We start from the raw sequence: 24,071 nt of genomic DNA, 5'->3' as shown, positions 1-24,071 counted from the left end.
CGGCTATACGATTTGTAAAGACTCGCCTAGCGCCCGCCAAGCAATGCGGCGCCACTTGTCAAAACGAGTATAGCCGGCCGGCTATATAAAAAATGAGTATAGCCGTACGGCTATACTATTTTTTTATTTTTTTAAAAAAGAACCAGAGTATAGCCGCACGGCTAGACTATTTATTTTTAAAAAATTAAAAGAAAAGGACCCCTTTATTTGCATTAGTTTATACTTTATAGATATTAATTTGCAAATTTCTACGTCCCCAAAACAAATATTGATGAGAGAAAAATTTCACAGTAAATTAATTTGAGAGTTCAATTTTTTCTTCTTCTTTTTTTGTGGGAAAGGTTGCCTTTGATTTAACTCGTTCTCTCGAGTGCTACTAAATTATGTTACTACACACATTATTTGTTGACAAATATAAGTACACCAAATGCTAACTGGTTTACGTGGATGATCTTTAAATTGTGATTTAGAAAATCAACTATTCCAATTAGAAATGTGCACTTGTTACCAATTACTTTACATATCTCAATTTCTCTCTTTTACAACTCCCATGATTTTGTGTATACGTGCATGATCCTTTTAGTATATATTATCACAAGACATCTTCTTAGATAGTAATGGAAGGTACACAAAAACAGGATGACATGGAATTAAATAGATATTATATTATATATAGAGGGAGAAAGAGACATAGAGGAGTGGCAGAAGAGAGGTTACCTGTTTGCTCTGAATATGCCTGTTTGTAAGATTGTTGAAGCTTAGGAGGTTACCTGAAAATTAAGCTTAAAAGAAATAGAGAGAATAATAAATAAAATATTGTGTACGATCAAGTTTTGGATATAATACTTCCATGAATATGAAGAGATAACTCTACATAAATAAATAAAAAAACCCAAAAGGAAAATGGTGAGGATGCATGGGACTTGTGTCCTTGTAATAGGGATTAAGACAAGAACACAAAGTGATGAGTGATGAATGATGAGGCATTGAAAATGACAAAGTCATGAGTTAAACTAAACTCAACATAATTCATGGACAATTCATTATGAAACTAATTAAAAAGGCCTACAAACAAATGTACACTATAATTAAAGGGATAATATTATTAACTTATGGAATTATTATATCCCTTCTCTATCTTATTATTATGTTTTCATACATATTCAAAGTGAAAAGGGTTTGTTGTGACAGTAAGTCGTTCCATATATCTTTGTCCGTATCGCCACTACTACAAAAAGTGAAAAAGACGACCAGAAAACAACGACGGTCTCAGTGAAAACCGTCGTGGTTTATAAAAAGACGACGGTTCTAAAAACACCGTCGTGTAATACAACCTTAGACAACTAAAAAATGGAGTTTCAAATGGCTGTTCAAAAACAACGACGTACATAATTAAACAACCGACGTCTATTTGAAACAGATTTCCGCAGTGTAAAATCAATGCCAACAAAGAACGGCAGAAGTTATGAATCGACCGACGTAGAAAGTAAAGACGACGATTTCAATAAAAACTGCCGTTTTTACTCATAAAATAACACGACGAGGTTTTCGTATAAGACGCCGTATAATTACAAACAAATCCACGGCTTTAAAATACAAAATATCGCCGTATTAAATTAATTTACAACGACGGAAAATATAAATATATCGACGTCATTCTCGTATAGTTCTACTACGTTATCTTTAAATCGTACAATAAAATTTATCGTCGTATTTATTCATTTTATACGTCGTACCTTTAATTTTAACGGTCGTCTTAATAAGAATTTTTGTTAACAATTTTTTTCTTTGATTTTCTTATCCTACGTCGGTAGATCTACTTAATGACAAGAATTGAAATAACCACGACGGTTTATATAGAACACCGCCGACATAATCAGTTTTGTCTGAGATCCCAAGGGTTACGAAATCTTACCAGATGGAACTCTGTTCCACATCATAATCTTAACAGATGACACAGATTTGCAAATATTGCGTCGTGTTAGTTTACAAATTCTAGAACATTAATTTCCCTCATTTTAAATTTCCTCGGGAAAGAAAAATCTATTTATCATGCTTTGGAATTGAAAACTAAAACTGAAAGAATACGGGAAAAAAAACTCCATTTATAATTTAAAATTAAAATCCACGTCGGTTGTAGTACACTTAACGACGTTTAACAAAATAATCTACGTCGGTAATTATAAATCTACCGCCATCGTAACTTAATATAGACGACGAGAAAAGACGACGGTAAAACAGAAAACCGCCGTTGTTTCAGTTTCTTTAACATATCTTTCTGCAGGACTTGTGTAGTTCAAAGCATTGACAATGTCTTCATCATATCTCCCAGAAACTACTGATTCAATTGCTCATGCTTTAGAGGCCATCTGAAGCCATTTCTATTCTTTATCGCATTCTTGAAACCCATCTTCTTCTTCTGAAGCTCTACGGATAAAGGAAGAGGCTATCACAATAAATCCGACGGATCTTCTTAGGCAAGAAAATCAAGCAGAGGATCAGGCACATCTGATCTTCAGATTTCCCTGAGAAGCGAACTTTCCTTCGACAGCGAGTGGAGGCCAGGCTTGCATCTCTTTTGATGGAAAAAATAAAGATGGGATTGCTGCTCGATTAGATTTATTGAACATGGGGGTCAAAACTGATTTGCAACCCGAGTATGGAGAAAGACGTACTCGTTTGCCTCCTGGGCCTTGGAATTTGTCAAGAGCAGAGAAGAGAGAGGTTTGCAATTCTTTCTATGGTATGAAGGTCCCTGAAGGTTATTCTTCAAATATTAAAAATCTTGTATCTGTACAAGATTCAAGACTTCTTGGCCTTAAATCACATGATTGTCATACCTTAATGCAACAATTGCTCCCTGTGGCAATTCGTTCTGTTTTGGAGAAGCCTGCAAAGTATGCAATAACTCGTTTGTGCTTCTTCTTCAATGCTATATGTGCAAAGACTGTTGATGTTTCCAAGCTAGATAAGTTGGAAGAAGATGTAGTAGTTACTCTGTGTTTGCTTGAGAAGTACTTTCCCCCTTCATTCTTTGATATCATGGTTCATCTAGTAGTACATCTTGTCAGAGAAGTTCGTCTATGTGGGCCAGTATATTTTAGGTGGATGTATCCGTTTGAAAGATATATGAAAGTGCTGAAGGGGTATGTTCAGAATCGTACTCGTCCCGAAGGTTGCATTGCTGAGCGGTATATAGCTGAAGAAGCGGTAGAGTTTTGTACTCAGCATTTATCTGATGTTAGTACAGTTGGAGTGCCTTCAAGCCAAAAGATGGGAGTTTCAAAGCCATTATCAGGTTGCACAGTGAGCGTAGTTGATCAGGACCTGTTGAATCAAGCACATCTATATGTCTTGGAGAATACGGAGGAAGTCCTACCTTATATCGAGTACGTATGAGTTTTATTCTTTAAGTTTCCATTTAAAATTATTTCTTATGTTTATCTTATATATTTGGGACCGTAATGCTTGAATTTTTCGTGTCATGTAGGCAACATATGATCCACATCAAGACTGCTTATCCAAAATTTAGAAAGAGAACAAAGTGGCTGCAGGATAAGCACAATAGCACTTTCATTCAATGGCTACGCTTCAAGGTATATGTTGTTGAATAACGTATTTCTCTTTTAATTTTCTTCTTATTTATATGTTAGGATGAATTAAGATATGATTAATTTGCAGGTTCAAAGTGAACTTGAGGAAGACAATCATGGCGTATCAGAAAATTTAAGGTGGCTAGCAGCTGGTCCAAACATGTCAGTGCCATTATATAGGAGCTATCTTATTAAAGGTATTAAATTCAATATCAAGGCACAAGATGATGTGCGGACAACTCAAAATAGTGGAGTTTATTTACTTGCACATACCATGCAAGTTGCTAGTGCCAAGGATAAAAACCCAATTCTCTCAAATATGGGTTTCTATGGTGTCATTCAAGAAATTTGGGACCTTGACTACCAAAAGTTTACAATCCCAGTCTTTAGGTGTGATTGGATAGATAGTTCTGGTCTTGTAGTCGACGAACTTGGATTTACCCTTGTAGATTTGAGTAAAATTGGACATAGGAATGACCAATTTGTTTTGGCTTCTCAAGTCAAACAAATATTTTTTGTTGACGACCCGATGCATCGTGGTTGGTCGGTAGTGTTATCAATGCCTAGTAGAGAATATAATGATGTTATTGGTGATGAAGTATTAGGTGATGTGATAATTGAGTGTGAGCCATTTACTAGAGGGGATGCCAAATGTTGACACATTTGATGAACTGGTAGGTGAGTTAGGCGGTCAAAATATTCGAGATGGGTGTGAAGATATATGGATTGAATGATGCTTATGTAATTGGCAGTGTATGACATTAATTTTGTAAAATATTGTAATGTGATTTCTTCACTTTCTACGTTCAAATAAAACACGACGTTATTGTGAATCAGTTATTCAGCATATTTACCGACGTCTTAAAGCAACGTAACAATGAAGAACCACGACGCTATTGTGAAGCAATTATTCAGGATATCACGTCGGTGAAGGATAAAGAACCGCCATGTAATTCAAAATAACACGACTCCAATCCCATAATACCGACGTCTAAAAAACGAGATATGTAATCTGAACGTTAAAAAATACGACGTCATCATACATTTTCCACGTCGCAAGTTCTTTTATAAACGAAGAGGAACGAAATTAATTCCGACGGAAATTCATTATAACCGCCGTCTAATAACAATTAAACGACGTTATTTGTAATACGGCTCCCATCATAATCTACGCCGTCTATATGTTCTGTAATACGGCTCTCATTTATTTGGAACCGACGTTGTTTAGACGTTCAACGTCGTCTATATTATTAAGTGCGTCGTGAGTAATGAATACATATAAATACAACGTCGACTATATAAATGTATACATCGTAAATAATGACACTGACAACTATTTCCACGTCATCTTTTTTAGAAAAATCGAAGTGGAAAATTTATTTCACGACGGTTTTTTGTAAATAAGAGACGTTGTAGAACTTTAGCAGACTAAACACGTCTGTTTTTATTGTTTTCCGACGTTGTTGTATTTAACAACGTCTAATATTTATGGTCGTTGTTTGTTTCTGAAAATAGGACGTATAAATTTTTTAATACGACTCTCATATATTTGTAACTGACGTTGTTTAGTTTTTCAACGTCTACTATAGAAATACATACGTCGTAAATAATGACACTGACAACTATTTCCACGTCATCTTTTATCGAAAAATCGAAGTGGAAAATTAATTGTACGACGGTTGTGTTTATATGTGCGACGTAGTAGGTATCAATAACGTCGTCTTCTAATGTATTTAAAGACGTCATATTTTTTATTGTCGTGAAAATTATATTTAACGTCGGCGTATTTTTATTGTCGTCGTTGTATGTCTATCTTGCGGCCTTGTTCTCTTAATATGTGTCATATTTTCCCTTTTTAACGACGGTCTTTTTAGAGAATTGGTCGTCTATTATCATCCTCGATTGCTTTTTTTAGATCTTTTTGCAGTACAAAGACGTCGTTTTGTATTTTTTGATGACGTTGTATTGTTTAACAACGACGGTTATTTAGCGTCGTGGTTTATGAGGGAAAAGATGACGGTGGATTCCACGACCATTGAAAAACCAAATACACGACGGTGATTTACCGTCGTCTTTTTGCTTTTTTGTAGTAGTGCGCATTTCATCTTATCAAAAGTCATTTGTCATAAAATATCTAATTTAGTATTTAAAGTGAAAATTATGAAACCAAAGAGTCAATTGATTTCTAGTGTGAAATTTAAGACTGACGTCTAAGAATTTTAGCTCGCAGTGAGAAGTTAATTGTTTTTGCCCTAGTTACGTAAGAGATGGATGCATCACCATGCCCATGGGAATATTTCTCCATTGATTATGTGATAGTTGAGTTGAGGCAGACAATGTGAATATTTGGTGAGAAATATAACTCATTCATGGCATTCCATATTTGATATTGATGATGATCAAGTGGTGAAATTACCGTATCAACCTTAGGCAAATCCGGCTATGAAAATTGTGTGCGTGTGGGTGTGATGTGGACTAGAGGAGCCGACACTGGCGCGCGGAGTCCACCATTTATGATCGGAATCAGATACACAGCATCGGATCCTCCTTCCGATGGTTGGGGCCCACAGCCAATTGCATGTGTAACATATAGGCTTATCAGGATCAGCCACATGTGATCACATAAATGACCTGGCGGTGAACTAGTGGACAAGTTCCAAATTTTTAAAGATCTTGTACCAATTTGGATTGATCATACCAACAATGTAATTGTCAATGGCCAAAGTGGCCATGCTTGCAACCCACCATGATTTTGTGGTTACACTTATGAAAAATACTTTACTCCTTATTTTATTTCGTAACGAGTTATTTTTTCAACAACAAAAAATTATAATTTGATACGTAGACATAAATTTTGTTTTTTATAATGTTAAATAGTTATTTTTATACATCTATATCATACCGTAATTTATAAATAAAAAAGAATGACTTTCGACGAAGTTTTGTGTTAGTATCAACCGAAAATACCAAGACATATAGTTATTTCATACCCTAAAAACAGGTTTTTCTATACAACAAGTTGTCATGCTTCATCCCATTATATCATCTAATTATTAGATTATATCAAGACATGTTTATTTCATGATAAATTATCATACTGACCATCTAGATTATGTATTTAAACAAAATCCCACAAAATCAATCATTTAGATTGATAGACTTATAACACAACAAAGCCATATAATTTGTGTGGAACGTTTTCCTATTATACTACATTAATCTTGATTTGATTCAAATTTCCTCTAAAAACTTGCTTAAATATACTCAAATTAACAAGCATGAGATTCATGACACTTGCTGCAATCTCTTCAAAAAATTTTATTGGCCATAAGATCAGTTTTAAGAACATTATGGGCAGCAGCATGCAATCAATCAATGTGCTAGTACAAAATACAAATTCAATCCTACATGTGAGAGAGAGATTCTCTCATGCAACAATCCCTCACATGCTATTGTGTTATTGTCGGAGAGAGCAAAACAGTGTTATTCTTGTTACCCAAAAAAAAAAAAGTGTTTTTTTTCCTACATGTGACAATGTGATCAAACTCACAAGTACAGATATTAAGTATGCCCAAGTTGATTTAAGGTCAACCCACTTTCTCTCAAAAAACATGCCTCTGAGTCCAAATGACCAAGAGATCTCACAAAATCACTCACCCAGTCCTTTCTTCCTCCACTTAAAATAACTGCAAAATAGAAGCATCCACCCTCCTACACTTGTTTGTCATTTTCCCCATTTTTATTGCTTCTTTTTTTCTTTCTGAAATTCATCCTCATGAACTACCTGGAGATCCCCACCTAGAAGCTACCTCTCCCTTTCTTCATATTCTTATTGCAATGCTCACCAAACCCTTTTAAATATAAGCTCCTCCTTCCTCTCTTCTTTCACTCTCTCCCACTTCACTCTTTAATTTCAGACCAACCCTTTTCTCCCACAATTCTCTTCTGATCATTTCATCTTTGAAGTCTGCCTATAATCTTTGGATCATCCAATTTGAAGGCTTGAAGCTCTCAAACCACAAAAATTGCTTGTTGGGTAATAATTATTTTCTCAATCTCTTTACTTTTTCATCTCACAAAAAAATGTTGCAGCAGCATCAAAGAAAGCCTTGTCCAATAGAGCGCAGGCCTAGAATGCTCCTCAAAGATTTCCTCAATGAGAATTCTAACTCATGTTCTTCAAGTGGGTTCAAATCATTCCCCAGAAAACGATCACCATTCAATCCCAGGAGTCCCCAGAAGAACCTCATTGAATTTGATCCAAAACCAACAAGTTCAAACTCAAAAAATAACCCCACCATTACCAGCAAATTACTCAGAAGCAGATCAAAGGCAGCCTCCACCACAATCTCAGCCTTCCAGTCCCTCATGAATGCAGTTAAAAACATCCCATTTACCACGGTAAAATCTCCCTCCTTTTTACCTCGAAGCCTCTCAAGGAGGCTGCTGCAGTCAAAATTTCAGAGCTCATCGAGAAAGCAGAGTCAAAACCAAGTCCAAATTACTGTGAGAGTCAAGGACATCATACGGTGGACATCGTTCCGCGATGAAATGTTACCTCCACCTCCACCGTTGGATTATGCTTCTTCACCTCTCCATTGTACCACAAGCACCACCATAACAGGGTCCACAACTACTACTTGTACAACTTGTAGCAGCAGCAGCAATGGGTCAAGCTGGTGTGACAGTGATTTTACCGCAGAGTTTTTACCGTCTTTGGTTGGTAGTAACTCTGACCCTCACGCTGATGAGGAGGTTGGTAAAAAATATTTACCATGTGTCGGCAAGGATTTCATGGAGGAGGAGGCATCAACAACAGGGACAGGAAGTTGCAATATTGCTTTGGGACCCCAGGTAGAGCAATTATTTAGTGCACCGCATCTATATTTATATTGTGTGTCTGCTGTTGAGGGTCCTTTTGATGCTATTAATTTGGTTGACCTGCCCTTGGTTGTACTTTATGGTACTTGGTGGGCCATAGGAGAACTATTTTTACTAGTCATCTTTAACAATGAACCGCCAACGGGTCCATAGATTAGTAGTAAGAGCATTTGTCTGCAAATTAATCGTCTTACTCTTACGTTCGAATCCTAATGGCATCTCCCTATCCCTCCTAAACTTTGACGCAAAAAATAAGTTCTTTAACCATGAACCATGGCTAAAGCATATATCAGAGAGTTTATCATGCATATCAGACAAAACAGAAGTTTACTACTAACCTAAAATACATTTACGTTTAGATCCCAAAGTACTTTGATCTGATATTTTAATATGTACTTAAATACAAATTTAAGTATGTCCAAAGCAACAGTTTTTGTCACCCTTTTTGGGTAACAACAATTTCTGTCACTTTGGCAAATGCTGAAATAAAAGAGGATTTTATTATTTATTTATTATCTCTATGCCTAATTAGTTCACATAAATTTAAAATGTTGACTTTTAAATTTTGTTCATAAGAATTGTACACTGTGCTGAATTTGATTGGTGTGTGAACATTGGCAGGTTGAGATACTGCTGGGTGATGAAGATGAACAGCACAGTCCAGTTTCAGTGCTTGATTGTCAATTTGGGGAAGATGAAGATGATTCATTTACAAGTACTTTTGATCAAAGCCTTGCCAATGTGGGTGATGAAGATGAAGAAATGGCCATGGAGCTGTTGAATTATGTCAAAGCAACTAGCTCATCACCAGACAGCTGTGAGGAAGGCCATTTGGAAGATAAACTGCTGTTGGATTTCTTTAGAGAAGAAATGAGTGTCCAAAGAAATCAAACTGATGATGGATTTCAATGGGAGATGGTGAGCAAAGCAAAAGCTTGGGTGAGTGGAGAACACAATGAACTTGAGTGGGGGCTAGAGCACAAGAAGGAAGCTTGTGTTAGAGACATGCATAAAGGAGGGAGGTGGAACAAGTTTGAGTATGAGCAAGAGGAGATGGCCTTAGAAATTGAGACTGCCATGACAGATTTCTTGATGGAGGAGCTTCTGGTTGATCTCTTATCAAGATAAATAAATTTTTTATTTTTTAATTTTCACCAAATGGCTCTCAAGTCTCAACCTTCTCACTCAATTTGGGTCCCCATTCGCATAGTGGAAATTTGGGTCTCTGAAGGCAGAACATTGCTTCAGTGAATAGTCTGTGAAATGGCCCAAAATAAAGCCATGAATGAGACATGTGTTATGATGATATATAGCTAGGAGCAGTATCTAATAGTGGCCTTTGGCTAAAGATGCAGACAGGGTGCTTGTATCTCTGAGAATTTCATCTTTTGGCTTGTAAAGATAGGATGAACAAGAATTTGAGAGTGAGAGGCATAACTTGTGCCCATTTTTGTAGGGTTTGATGTTAAACATTTGTGAAAATAAATAAACATATGTTATAAAAATAAAATAATCAGAGTACGAAAAGTGCCACTGAATATTGAGAGTAGAATTATATTTGTTTTTCTGGTGTTTACACTGACAAAATTCTCTTAGATAGAACTCACTGATACTCAGATTTCACACTCTCTCTTCTTTCCTCTCACTCTTCCTTTCTTTCCTCTCTTCTTCGTTGGAGTGTTTTGCTAAGCAATGGAAAGTCTATTTATATGCAAATTGGATGGCTTCCAACATCATCATTAAGTTCCAATATCATCATTAAGCTTTTTGAATATTATTTCCTTCTTTTCTTTATGTGAGCTCCATTACTTTCTTTACAACAACATATATAATAAGAAGGAAATTTGAACACGAACAATAGAGACAACAAATATTTGAGGCCGGGCCTTTCGGGCTTTTTTTCATTTTTCAGGCCGGATCAAGGTTTCAAAGGTCAAAACTCAGCCTGTTTATTAGGTTGGGTCTAAACGGGCTTCGTGGGCTGGGCCAAACCAGGCCGCGCATAGGCCTTGAAGGGCCGGGCCTTTTTTCTTTTTTCCTAAGTTTTTTTTTATATCTTTTTGTAACAAATTTTTATACAATATGAACTTAATTCAAGATTTCAAACACTTTGCTCAAGTCCTACTCAATCTTAGAGCAGACCAAGCCAATTGGGGCTAATCATCGAGCGGGGCCGGATTTTGAGCTAACTTTGTAAATTATTTTTTCCACTATGGACTGTTCAGAAGGTTATAGGCTTCCTAGATTTCAGCAATTGTCAAAGCAATACTTAAATTGGGTTACAAATATTTTTTTTTCTGTTTGGATTTCAATCTTCATGGTGAAGTTGAGCCAAAAATTAAGCCCAAATTTAGATATTAATTTCCACAGTCATTGACTCAAAACACTTTTATTCAGGTCATTTTCAAAGGCACATGGCATAGTTGAAACATTCATTCCATTCTCCTAAGATATTTTACTCTAATTTTCCCTTGTGATATATTTAGTGCATCACATTTAATAAAGCCCAAAGCCTAACCACAAGAGTCAGTATCCAAAAATAGCCACCTTCATGTGCATTTTTTTTGTCAAACCAATTCCATTCAAAGTACGCTTGGCACATAGAAAAACAAATTGACATGTGAAAGGTACTTGTTGGGTTCCATCCTTCCCACCCCATGTTCTCATTAAATATTTATCCATGCCAAAAATCCAATCTAATTTTATATCATCTCATCGATTGAAAGGTTCACAATATAACATGTTAAATTTGACCGTAAAAATAAAATAAAACTTTACGTTTATTAAGCATTCTTGATCGACTCGACTTTACGTAAGACTTAACGTTCCTTGATTATAGCTGCATCATCAAGCATAGTGAAGGGCATATGTTAGGGGCTATCATGCTACAAGCATAAGAAATGCTTGAAACAGAAGTTATTTTTATCTTTTGACTAAATAGAGAGAGTGAAAGGCAAATGCGGTAATTGGTTTTGATAAAAAAAAAAATATGAATGCAGCAAAAAGATATGCCCGTGAGTTAGGGCATAACATAGAGAAACTTATGCAAGATAGAAAAATCTTGCTTGTTTATAAAGCCTACTAGTTCCCCTTTATAAAGTCTACTAGTTTATGTACAACCAAAGGCTCCATATATAAATATATGTCAAACTTGGAAGATATTCTGACTTTGAAGGGTTATTTATTTATTTATTTATTTATAATAATATTATTGAATTAAAAATGAATTAAATTATTTGAATGAAAAATCCAATACGTGTGGTGGTGGAGAGGGCAAGAATTTCCCATGTGTTTGTGGTAAATGTGCCCTTCAGTGTCCCCATGATTCAAGAACGTAAGGACGCCTAGTGCTAAGCTTTCATCCAACATTTTGTAGTCAATTCAGATATTTGTGTTCAGCCTCGGCGATACCTTCTCAAGCATTTGCATTATTAGAATAATTTGTTAATCTAACCATTTCAATTAATTAGCATAATTATTCGTACACGGACCCTAATTAAAATTGTTTGGATTTTTTTGAAGATAAAGAAGATAGATTACATTTATAATTCAAGCACAAAGGCCGTCAGCCATAAGAGCCAATACAAATACAGATAACCACACAGACTTAGCTATAAATATAACCTATAATAAGAATTGGTTTGTTAAGCTCCTTATGTGAGGAAGTGAATGTTAAACATGTGTTTAGAGAGGCCAACTTTACTGCCGACACTCTTGTTAGTTTGGGCCACGAGCATGAGCTGCTTATGTCTTGCTCTTTCCCTTTCTATTTGGATCTCTTTAGGCCAACTTGACCAAGAAGTTTCTGTTTGTAATGTACTGATTTTCTGTATAGAAAAAAATTAGAAGAACACACAAAAGAATAAGATTTGTTATTTATTTTACGTTTTGGATCACAAAATGAAGAAAAACCCAACAATTAGTATGTTACTAGCACTATAAAAGAGATACTAATTTTTTAAAATAAATGTAAGCCAATCAACACTGCCCTAACTCAAGGTAAAAGTGTCTTACCAAGAACCCTAAATAAACTCCCATTTCTTGAGCTTCCTCCAAAACTATTAGTAAATCCTCATGTTTCACTCACATTCACACAAGGAGGGGGCCTCACATGCCCACCTCACCGACAATTCTTCCCGTTGGCAGTTTCAATTTATATGGGGTACCAAAAATGCTCATTCTTAAGCAAATGTCATTTCAAGGCAAGATATGAAAAATGTAACAAATGGACCACTTTTGGCTCTTGCGGCGGCTTTAACATATCCCATTCTTCATATGGTTGGAGTGGAATGTGGATGACCCAAAAATTAAGGGCCCCTTTGGCCCCATGCCCTGACCTTAATTTGCCTCATATATTACAGATTCTTGGACATTCAATGAGGAAATGTAAAGATTGCTCTGCAAGTTGTCCTCTGTTGATTGTGAGGTTTTGTTTGATTGAATCCTTCACATTTATGCCTTATTTTGAGTGGTGTGTGGTATTTTCCCTTTGCACTCTTTCGTGATAACACTAGAATACCTTCTTTTTTTTCTTCTTTTTCTTTTTTATAATGAAGATAATTGGATTTCATTCAATAACCAATTGACATAATACAACGAAAAGAATGAAAAAATATCATTATTATTGTCGATGTTTATAATTTTTTTTATATAAAAAAATACCATTATTAATGACAAGAAAATTACCCCACAATCGACCACATAATAATACAAAGATGTCACATAAAATGGGGTCATAGAAATTAATAATGCACATTGTTCTACTTTGATTCTATTAGATTCCCTTATGTCTCTGTCTAGTTCCTAATTGTATTTGTCTCCTTATCTAGAAGCAAACATGCACATACCCTTTTCTTTTGTTATACTTTTTTTTCTACAAAATTTAGAGTATACTATAATTGTTGAGTACTTGTGCATAAACTAGAAAACGGAAAATTACATTGTATTATAACCCCGTTAACCGGGTTTTTTAAGCAAATTCTATTTGTTCTTCGCCGCTTTGAATTTGAATTTTACGAATGGAGATGTGTTACATTATTTTTTGAATTTTAGATTTATCGTTTTAAACAAAGAAATCAAATAATGAAAGATTGTAGTATATAGATGGGCAATTTTGTGGCTGCTGCGTTAGTGCGTATTCCGCAGGTTTTGGTGGCTGACATCGCTGAAGCTTATGCGGAAAGAGAGGCTGTGATGTTTGCGCAATCTCTTGGCTTGTCAAGAGAGTGATTTTCGAAGGGGACTGGATTGTCTGCAAGTTATCTCAGCTATTGCACGTACAAATGAAGACCATTCTTATTTGGAAAATACTTCTCTCATTCCCTTGTAAGTAGGAATTTCTATATTTCTACCAATAACAGTATGATATGTGTGCATAAATTTTTATTTTTGTGCTTTTGATGAATTATTTTTGCACATATGTCAAATCGTAATTTGCTGGAATAAGGAGTATCTCATCCCATAAAAGGAGGCAAGCAATACCCTTCCCCTTTTTTGTTCACTAGGTGTCAAGCTAATGAGGTAGCACACCGCCTTGCAAGAAGTCCACTGTCTTATGATTCTAGAGTAGAATGGTTCGAGAAGCCATCAAATATTATTCACGATTGTCTTCTTTTTTTATGCTTGTAATAGCAGTAAAGCTTTAAGTATCCCCTAGTTTTCATTTGATGATTAATAAAGTTTTTCTCGTATCTTCGATGTTTTCTGTTTAAAAAAAAATTGTAGTATATAAATGTTAGTTCATTGTATTTGAATTTTAGGAATGTAGCTGGGTTAAATTGTACTTGTATTGTAATCGTTAATAATTAGAGTGTTGATCGACCTCAAAATTGGGCGTCCAACGTTAACTAAAAAAATAAAAATAAAAATAAAAGACACTTATCCAGTCTTCACTTTATTACAAGAAGGTTTGGTGCTAAAATAAAGAGGTAAAGTGATATAAATACTTAAAGAAAAAAGCCAATAAAACAAAAAACTAAAAGTATCCCTAACCCTAAGTCATATTGTGACGTGCCCCATGGACTAGGAGAAGGGATTAATTAAGCCCAGTCGGCTAATTTGACGTTAGGGACTTGACGTGTCTGCTGGATGAGTCTCCAGCGACTTGCGGTCATCTGTCGTATATGTAAGAGTCCCGGACCTCGGTTTATTGTCCCGTTGTACTTACGCTCACGCTGAAGCTTGTCATATAGTTCGCCGCGTGGCGCAAAATGATTTGGTGGAGGAAGAGGTCCCAAGTGGCATAAAATCCAATCTAGGAGGCGTTATATTAAAACGACATCTGGTTAGGTCTGGAAAACGTGTCATTGGAAGCTTGAGAAGTGTGAGAGGAGAAGTGGACATTAAAAGTTAGGAGCTGGCTGGGAGAGGAAGGAGGAGCGAGAGAGCCTCAGAGAATCGTGACCCTCTTTAATGTCTCACGCAGCTTTTCATTTGAGGATCCACAGAATCCGCACTGCCCTCTGTTTTTTTTTTGGGTTCGAATTTGAAAGTAAGAATTATGGGATTATTATTACTTCGTAATTGAATTAAGAGAAATTGAATTAAAGAGGAGTTGAATTAAGGATAATTATATTCTGAATTCTTATTAAAGTTGTTTACTAAACCATATGGATTCAGAAGAATTAGACTCCAAATTCCTATTGAAGTTATTTACTATATGATATGAATGATGCTAATTACTAAAATGTTCTTATTGTTGGATTCAAACAGTTGACAAATTTGGAATTTTGAAAATTGTGTGAGGATATAATGGGTAAAAAAGATGAATTCCTAATGGATTAGTTCTTTAGGAATTAGAATATCATCTCCCGTCCAAGAATTGAATTTCTCAAATGCATTCCTGATTTTGTGTGGGCCACACTTACTTTTTAATTCCTTAATGTGAAGTAAATGCAGGAATCCTCTATAGGTGGAATTCAATTCCCGATGAGAATTGCAATTCTTGATTAATAAACACACTATTAGATTTGACAATGAGATTAAATTTGCTATAAAAATTAGAATTATATGAGATTTATAACTACATGCAAGGAATAATTTGAAATCTATTTCTTCCAAATCTTCTCATACATGAATTGTAATAGTTCATACAATTTTTTTTACCTTATAATGTCATCTAAATTAATATTTTTGACATTACGCCATTTAAATTGAGCCTTCTTTCGGTTAAAACGAACATTATCATGAGGGGGTAATGTCAATTTCTCATATAGTTATATATCTTTTAGGGATGATAACGGGTCGAATTCAGACTAGGTATGTCATTTTCATAATTGTTAAATGCCATATTACATGGATGTGGAGACCGTTATAGTGGAAGAAATAAGAGGAAAGAAGAGGACAAATAAGTAGTGGAAAATGAGAGGAACACGTGTGAATTTATTTTATGTTAGTTAAATTAATTTTTATTTACTAAACAATAATTATAGTATAGATATTTTCTCCTATATGAATGTCCATACATTATTATCATGCAAATGTCATGTATTTTATACAACTCCTTATTGTTTTTCACCATATTTATAATAGCGTTCACACGGTAATAACTTCTAAACGTCTAAATGGGAAAAGACTGATAGCATAGATATATGTTATGTTTATGAAAAAGCATGGTATGGTTGTCACCATGAAACGTTTGCCTCATGTTTTTGTTGTGGGCATATCTTTTGCCCTATATGTATATCACATGGATTGTTGAACACATATTTAATGTACAACAATTCCGAACCCCTCACATGTAGTTGGAAAAACTGAACGTTATATATGGATCTAATCCAATTGTTCAAAGTCCTAAGTCATGGAACTGTGCGTATCACGAAACTTATTGACTTTGATCTTCATGAACATGATGGTTCAAGTACATGGATGGCTACATAAATTCGTATTTTTTTATTTCTTTTAGGTAAAACAGGGTTTCTTCAAAATCCCAAAAGTTGGCCTGCTCATAAGCTTTTTTCAATTATCAATAATTGTAGATAAAAAATAATAATTATGTACAATGTATTTGATTTGCATATTATAACCATCTTATAAGATTAATTACAATCCGAGATGCCACGAAAAAGCAAGATTACAAATGACATTGACCTTTTGGAGTATTTAATTCAAAGTAAAGTAGGTGCAAATTATGTCAATTTGTCAAAGGAGTGTGATCGTTTCTTTACATCTGAGTTCAATCCTCATTTTTGTACACTAGAATTATTTGAATAATCGCTTCTATAAATAATAAAAAGTTGACGTGTATGAAATATGATTATGACAAATCATAATTTGTAAAGGGTTGTTTTTCAAATCATAACAACTCAGTCATTATAGAGTCATTATACAGTCAAATCATAACTACTTAGTCAATTAAGGAATGTAAAATCCAATCTAATATAAAGTTTGTATACAATTGAAATTTAATGGTGGTTGTTTTACCACTAAAGCTATAATATTATGAGAATCTATTGCATTTTGTGATTAATTGAAAAAAGAGGCATACAGAAAGAACCAATGAGCTCATCCGCAGCAGATTACAGCCCAACCAGCCTTCCTCTAATAAAGCTCTGTAAATATGCAGCAGAGTAAAACCTCTCTCTTTATTCTGGCAGGTTGCAAACTCAAAGAGGCAAAAAGAGTGCGATAAATTGATAAAAGAGCTCCTACTCTGAGTCTGTAAAAGACTCTCCCTCTTCTTTCTCTCTAGATTTTTCCTTATATGGCATCATGCTTTATAAGTAAATAATAAATAGTCACCGTAATCAACCCGATACCATTTTCCTTATAAATATACACACAAAATCATCGTTTTCTCTGTGCTGGGAAGGTCAAACATGCAAGTGCACCACCAACTGTAATGAATTTCATATATTCTTCTCGCATTGGTTTTTGATCAAAATACCCCATTTTTCAAGGCCCCTTCTCATTGATTTTGAGTTCTGTGTTGGGTACCCAATACCCAATAAGCCCAGTTCTCAGTTGGGTCTCTGAGAAAACGATTGAAAGCGATGAAGAACGAAGAGCAAGCTCGGTTTCTTTTTGGGATTTCGCTCTCTGACAGACCCAAATGGCAGCAATTCCTTTTTTGCTCTTCTGGGTTCTTCTTTGGCTACCTTGTTAATGGTATCTGCGAGGTATTTATTTCACTCTGCTTTTTGTTTCTTATTTTTTGCAATCCGCGCCTGTTTGGTTGCCGAGAAAACTGACGCCTGGAAAATGAAGGAAAATCGGCGGTTTAAGGCTTTTTTCTGTTTGGTTCTAGGGAAAATTGATCGAATGAGTCATTTCTTTGTCTTTGGTTATCCCCTTTTCTGTATAGTGTCGTAGCTACCAAGCAAAGGTTCAAGCGTTATCTCTTGAGCAAGGAAACTTTTTTATTTTCCTGAGCAGATTCATGATTTTTGTTTGATAATATTTCCTCTGTTTTAAGCTCTGTTTGGTTGCTGAGAAAGTTTAGCAAATAAATATCTAATGAAACTTTAATCCTCTGTTGGGTTATGGGACCAATGGGTTTTATTTTTTTTATGCGTTTACTTTTTGAGGAATCAAAAGTATCATTTTGGAATTAGTTTTATTCCGCGTTTTTAAAAAAAAAATGTGGACCGTCCATTGCACGTTCAGGAATGTATTAAATTTTGGAACAATGTATCTCAAAAGCAATCGATAATTGGAAATTTTTATTTTTAAGATTGCTAAGTGATCTTAATTTTTGCCTTATTTTCAGGAATATGTGTATAATAGGCTACAATTCAGGTAAGGGGATTATATTGGTATTGTTTTTATTTTGGCATTCGATTAGTACCTGTTTGTTTATGTGTTTTGTAAATTCCTTGTTCCAGCTATGGTTGGTACTTCACATTTGTACAAGGATTTGTGTATCTTTTTCTGATTTACCTCCAAGGCTTCACCACCAAGCAAATGGTGAACCCATGGAAGACTTACGTGAAGCTATCTGCTGTGCTTATGGGTTCCCATGGTCTTACCAAAGGCTCCCTGGCTTTTCTCAACTATCCTGCACAGCTCATGTTCAAATCAACAAAGGTAAACAGCAAATCCCTTGAAAGTAATATGGTAATTCTTTTTTACAGCTCAAGCAGCCAAAGCAGCCATTTTAGAATACAAATTGACTGTACATAAACAGGCTTCTAAAACAATTACTTGCTTGTTTAGAGTGACCAGTTTGAGTTTCTTCTTCTTTTTGGGGGAATGAGATATGCAGAGTTAAAGAGTTTGATTTGAGTTTCTTTCTCAGTAACTAAGTAAATAATGCCATCTTTAAAGCTAGTTGACTATTTTTGAGTAATACAATTTTGAACTTGCTCTGTAATTTGTTGCTTAACACTGTAAACCGGAATTGACTGCATTTCCTAGTGCCATTTACAGTTTCTCTGCTCTTCTCATGTTAGCTTCATGATTTTGGTATCTCAGGTTCTGCCTGTAATGGTAATGGGAGCCTTCATACCAGGTCTGAGACGGAAGTATCCGGCTCACGAGTACGTTTCTGCAGTCCTTTTGGTGGTGGGTTTGATCCTATTCACCTTAGCGGATGCACAAACATCTCCCAACTTCAGTGTGATTGGTGTTTTGATGGTATCAGGTGCTCTAGTTATGGATTCCTTTTTGGGTAATTTGCAAGAAGCAATATTTACCATGAATCCTGAAACCACACAGGTGATAATCATTTCCTAAATTCTCTTTTGCGTGTGTTTTTAAACATTAATTCGAAAATTGTTCACATACAATTTTGTGCTTTCTATTATCGTTATCCACAGATGGAGATGCTGTTTTGCTCTACAGTAGTTGGCCTGCCTTTCTTGATTCCACCCATGCTTTTGACAGGAGAATTATTCAAAGCATGGAATTCATGTTGGCAGGTAACTTACAATTGGAAACTCCTTAATATTCCACCATGGTACATGCCTCACATGCCTCACAAGCCTTACACTTTCTAACAAAATCTTTTGGTATTATGCAGCATCCCTATGTCTACGGCGTGTTAATCTTTGAAGCCATGGCCACATTCATTGGCCAAGTCTCCGTCCTTTCCCTCATTGCGCTTTTTGGTGCTGCTACCACAGCCATGGTACATTCTTCTCACCGGTCTATTTTGGCCGAGATATGTCAATGTGGTACCAAAACCTGTTATAAATATCTTGAAATCACATTTAATGGTATAGATGTAGTCTTTATTTTCAACTGGCATTTTCTGAAAGCAAGAGCCCTGTTTCTTGGTTCTAGGTAACATTAAATATCATGCACATTGATGAACAATCATATTGTACAATGTGAGTTATATAAATTCTTTTACTTATTTTCATTGAACTTTATTTTATTTTTTAAATCACAGATCACAACGGCTAGAAAGGCAGTCACATTACTGCTATCATACTTGATATTCACAAAGCCATTAACTGAAGAGCACGGGACTGGACTTCTGCTCATAGGTATGGGAATCACATTGAAGCTCTTGCCTGAAAATAAACCAAACCAGAGGGTTTCAAACTCATCTGCCATGCCCAAGATTTCAAAACCAGCTTCAACTGAACACGAAAGAATTCGACTCGAAAACGGTGGAGAAGATGAAGAAAAGAGTCAATTGGTCTGAAAAATAAGCTGCTCCAATTGGTTCCGTATTTATCATTAGCTGTTCAGCAATGTTAATTATGTTAAATAACAACTCTAGGATTTTTTTTTTTTTTTCACCTCCATTTTGATTTTTTTTACCTTTCGTCCGTTCTTTCTGATTCTTTGTATTTTTGTCCAGTGTTAGTAAGCCAACAATTACCCCCCCGTCCCTTAATTTTATAATCTTCATGTGAATGTTTTGTACTATGAAGCTGTATTTCACAATTCTGACAAGAAATTACCATTAATCAGATAATGGTTTAAATTTTAGATTATCCTTAATGATGCTTAATCTTATAATTACACACACAAAAGGCTAATGACCCCAAAAAAGGTGAATTTTGTTAGTAAAAGAAAATCCAAACTGTAGCTTGCTCAATGGTAAAGGAAGGGATAAAGTCTAAAAAGGGCAAAACCCAATTGGAATATCAGATATTTTTTTTTGTAAAAAGATATTCATTCTAGATTGATCGACATTCATGAAAATATCTGGGTCAATGGGTTGACCCTTTCTTGCACTCATAATTCGATATTTGGTATAAATTGTTATATAATAACCCCTAAGAAAATGACCACTCAACTGACTACCTAGACTTGGCCCATTACCAATAGGTTAAACGGCACGTCGGTGCCAATTTGTAGGTTGAAGCAGAGCATATGATATTCTAAACTATACAAATGTACGGAATGAAGTTTGAACTCAGGTGCAAAGAATATGTATACTATCTTAGTAAATTGGCCTAATCCGCATATGCACATGACTTATGATTTATATCATTCTAATAATTTTTATTTATTTTTTATTTATTTTTAAAAACACAACTACTTCATTTCTAGAAGACAAATACATGAAACATTAAAGTATTAAATGCAAGGAAATAAGAGTTCATGTCTAAGAAATGAGGTTACATATTTTATTTAGGCTGATGATGTTAATGAAGATAATTATTGATAGAGAAAATAGTTGTAAATTGAGATAATCCCATTGATTTAGTTTAGATTTTTATACATAAGTATCCAACTCGACAAATTAGCTGTTACTATTGCTCAGCATGTGACTGAAACGACAAGTAAGGAAATTAATAAAATAAATAAAATATATGTTTTTTTCCTTTTCTGGTTGTATTGTATAATTGTATTGACTGCAAGTTCGCTGCCCCGTCAATTGGGTCATCATCAGGTCCCAGTTTGGGTTGCGTGGTGAAGAAGAGGAAGAGAAGAGAATTGGTTCTCATTGACTCACACAACGATTACTTGAATAAATAACAAACCATACATAATGCAGGCATAACATATAAAACTCAACATGACCAAAAAGAGAGCATATAAATTCAAGCAACATATAATGTTCAGTTTAGATTAACAATATGACAATATAAATTCCTTATATTATAGTATAGTAATACGAATATCTTGAGTGATTAGACTGTTTGATAAAAAAACATTATTCACACAACTCGTGATCATTGATGATATATGTGAGAAGAGTGTATATGCCAAAGCATATATGTGGCATATGGCATATGCCTCTTCCATAATATTTTAGTTTTCTTTATAATCCAATGAAACGTTTGTTGAAAATAAAATTAAAAATATTAAACTCATTTTCTTCTTTTTTAACGTTTGAATAACTTATAGAAATCTAAGATATTTTACGATTCTAGTTTAATTATTTGCCTTTTTAGATTTTGAATTACACATTAATTTATATAATTTCAAAATTTGAAATCTCTAAGACCATTTCCGATTGGCATGTTTATTAATAAAGAATGAGAGAAGTCATGAATCGAGGAACTTAAGAATTTGAGAATAAAAAATTGGAATCATATCAAGTACTCCCCCTAATTGATATAATTCCTAGTTTTGAAGGGTATTTGATTATGAATTTTATCATAGAACTCCCATAATTTTGTATTCCATATGTGTAAGTAAACAAATAAGAAGTAAGGAATTAGAATCATTCTAATACCCACAAATTAGTAAACACATAGAAAGAAAGAATTGGAATAATTCTAAACTTATAATACCCATTTGATAAGTAGACATGCCGAAGTTTCCATTCCAGTCCAATTTTGCACTCTCTAAAACCAAATAATCAGTTCTTAATTTTTTTTTTAAGGCAGACAAGATAGCCGAGGCCTAGCCATGAAATGAGGCACTCTACCAATCAAGTAATACAAGTGGCAAACTGGCAAGCCAATTGCATTGCACGTGCACAACGACAACGCACAAGGCACGCCCTCTTTTCTTTTTCATTTTCTTCTTTTGTTTTGGGTTTTTTTGGCTGACTTCATCTTCATCTTGGTTTTCCCAGCTGATGCATGAAACTGTGAAAAATATTTGGAACAGTAAAATAGTAGAAAATTGGCTCCCAAAAATAATTTGAAAAAACAAAATGGCTGATGCAGCTTATAGTAGGCTAGTCGAAGCAGATTATTATAGCAGATGGAGAAGAAATTAGCAACAATATTAATGGAGGTGATATTAGCAAGAAGAGTGACAGACCAAAAAAGCCATGGAAAGGAGAGTATGCTAAGAGCATTTTGTATGCCGGTCTTGATGCCATTGTCACTTGCTTCTCTCTCATTTCCTCTATCTCTGCTAGTCGTATTTCCTCCGGAAAGAAATCATAGTTTTCTTTTTTTTTTTCCTCGGTCTTAAAAAGTTTTCTTCAAAATGAAAATGTGTATTGGGTTTATGTATTTCTCATGACCTGAAGAATTTGCTTTTTATATTGCCATTGATCTTGATCGGTTTGAATTGTCATTGTGTTTGATAATGCTGAGAGCAATTTTGTTTTATTTTAAAAATAGAAGTGATAATCAAAATTACTCAAAATTAATCTAATCTATGGGATGGGGACTCGAACGGAATGGGGACTCGAACTTAGGTGCAAGGGAACAGATACATTGCTATGATCAACTGGCCTAATTCACGCCTGCTGAAATAGCAATTAATGTTAGCACAGTTGTATATTATGGCTCAATGTAATTTATTGAAGCAAGAAACTGGTACAAAGTACATAATGCATAAACAGAACCGGCTAACATGTTAGTTGAGATCCAAGTTATTTGGGATTTTTTTTGGTGAATAAACTTTGAAGTTGTATTGGTTCTATAATATATATATCTTACAACCCAAAAGAAGGATACAGAAAACAAACCCAGGTCAGAATAATCAACATATTTTTAGTGTGGTAGAGCTTTTATGAATGTAGACACCCAAGGTGACTATAATAATTAGCATCTACAACTGTGTGTTTGTAGTGGATGTATTGGTGCTTGGATTTGCAAACCTGGTGGCAGATGGGATATCAATGGGGTTTGGAGATTTTATGTCCAGCAGCAGTGAAAGGATGTCGCCGCCAAAGAACGGGCGGTGACCGAATGGGATGTTGCTAATCACAGTGGCCCTGAGGAGCTGGTGGAGTTGCTTGGCGATATCAAGCACTTGGGATGGATGTTAACGATGCGACTACGGTACGGTAGATCTTCCTCTAGAACTTAAAGAAATGTTTGAACAAATTTTGAAAAGCCTATGCAATAGAGGGGGAAAAAAAAGTTGTGGAATTTTGAATCTAATGGGAATGTGATGCCAGGGACGAATTAATGATCGCGATTTCACCTCCCCCCTTCTGTTAACGCATTAAGAACATCGTTATACAAATCAATAGGTGACCATTAAATAAAACTCAACTATTTTGTGACGCATTACTTTGATTTTTCTTGATTCTTTTCAGGTTTTCGTGTTGCAGGTTGTAAATCCTCTAGCCCTCATGACCTTGATGGATCCATTTGACTTGAAGTGAGAACATCACATTTGATTTATTAGGACACACGTATGTAAAGCGTAATAGCTGCCGGTCAGTTCCACAGTTGAGATCGTCGTAGCCTCGGCAACATTTCTCTCATGAGTTTAGTTCTTGGTGGACTTGCTCTCTTGATTTATTAGGTTGGCCAGTTTTGGAATCTAACAGCGGTAACGGGCGTT

At 35.0% G+C, this 24,071-nt stretch overlaps 2 protein-coding genes across 2 annotated transcripts; both read left to right on the top strand.

The window, feature by feature from the left end:
- LOC18784818 lies at positions 7,006-9,979 on the top strand. Its single transcript, XM_007219752.2, has 2 exons — positions 7,006-8,447; positions 9,096-9,979. The coding sequence occupies exons 1-2, from the start codon at positions 7,677-7,679 to the stop codon at positions 9,600-9,602; spliced, it is 1,278 nt and encodes a 425-aa protein (XP_007219814.1). The 5' UTR covers positions 7,006-7,676; the 3' UTR covers positions 9,603-9,979.
- On the top strand, positions 17,040-20,353 carry LOC18786137 (UDP-galactose/UDP-glucose transporter 4). Its single transcript, XM_007218146.2, has 7 exons — positions 17,040-17,590; positions 18,181-18,209; positions 18,296-18,497; positions 18,885-19,127; positions 19,229-19,330; positions 19,432-19,539; positions 19,804-20,353. The coding sequence occupies exons 1-7, from the start codon at positions 17,465-17,467 to the stop codon at positions 20,059-20,061; spliced, it is 1,068 nt and encodes a 355-aa protein (XP_007218208.1). The 5' UTR covers positions 17,040-17,464; the 3' UTR covers positions 20,062-20,353.

The sequence above is a fragment of the Prunus persica genome, chromosome G2, assembly GCF_000346465.2.
Source record: "Prunus persica cultivar Lovell chromosome G2, Prunus_persica_NCBIv2, whole genome shotgun sequence".
NCBI classification, from domain to species: Eukaryota; Viridiplantae; Streptophyta; class Magnoliopsida; order Rosales; family Rosaceae; genus Prunus; species Prunus persica.
The sequence above is the reverse complement of the archived record's forward strand: the minus strand, read 5'-3'. Positions and strand labels throughout refer to the sequence as shown.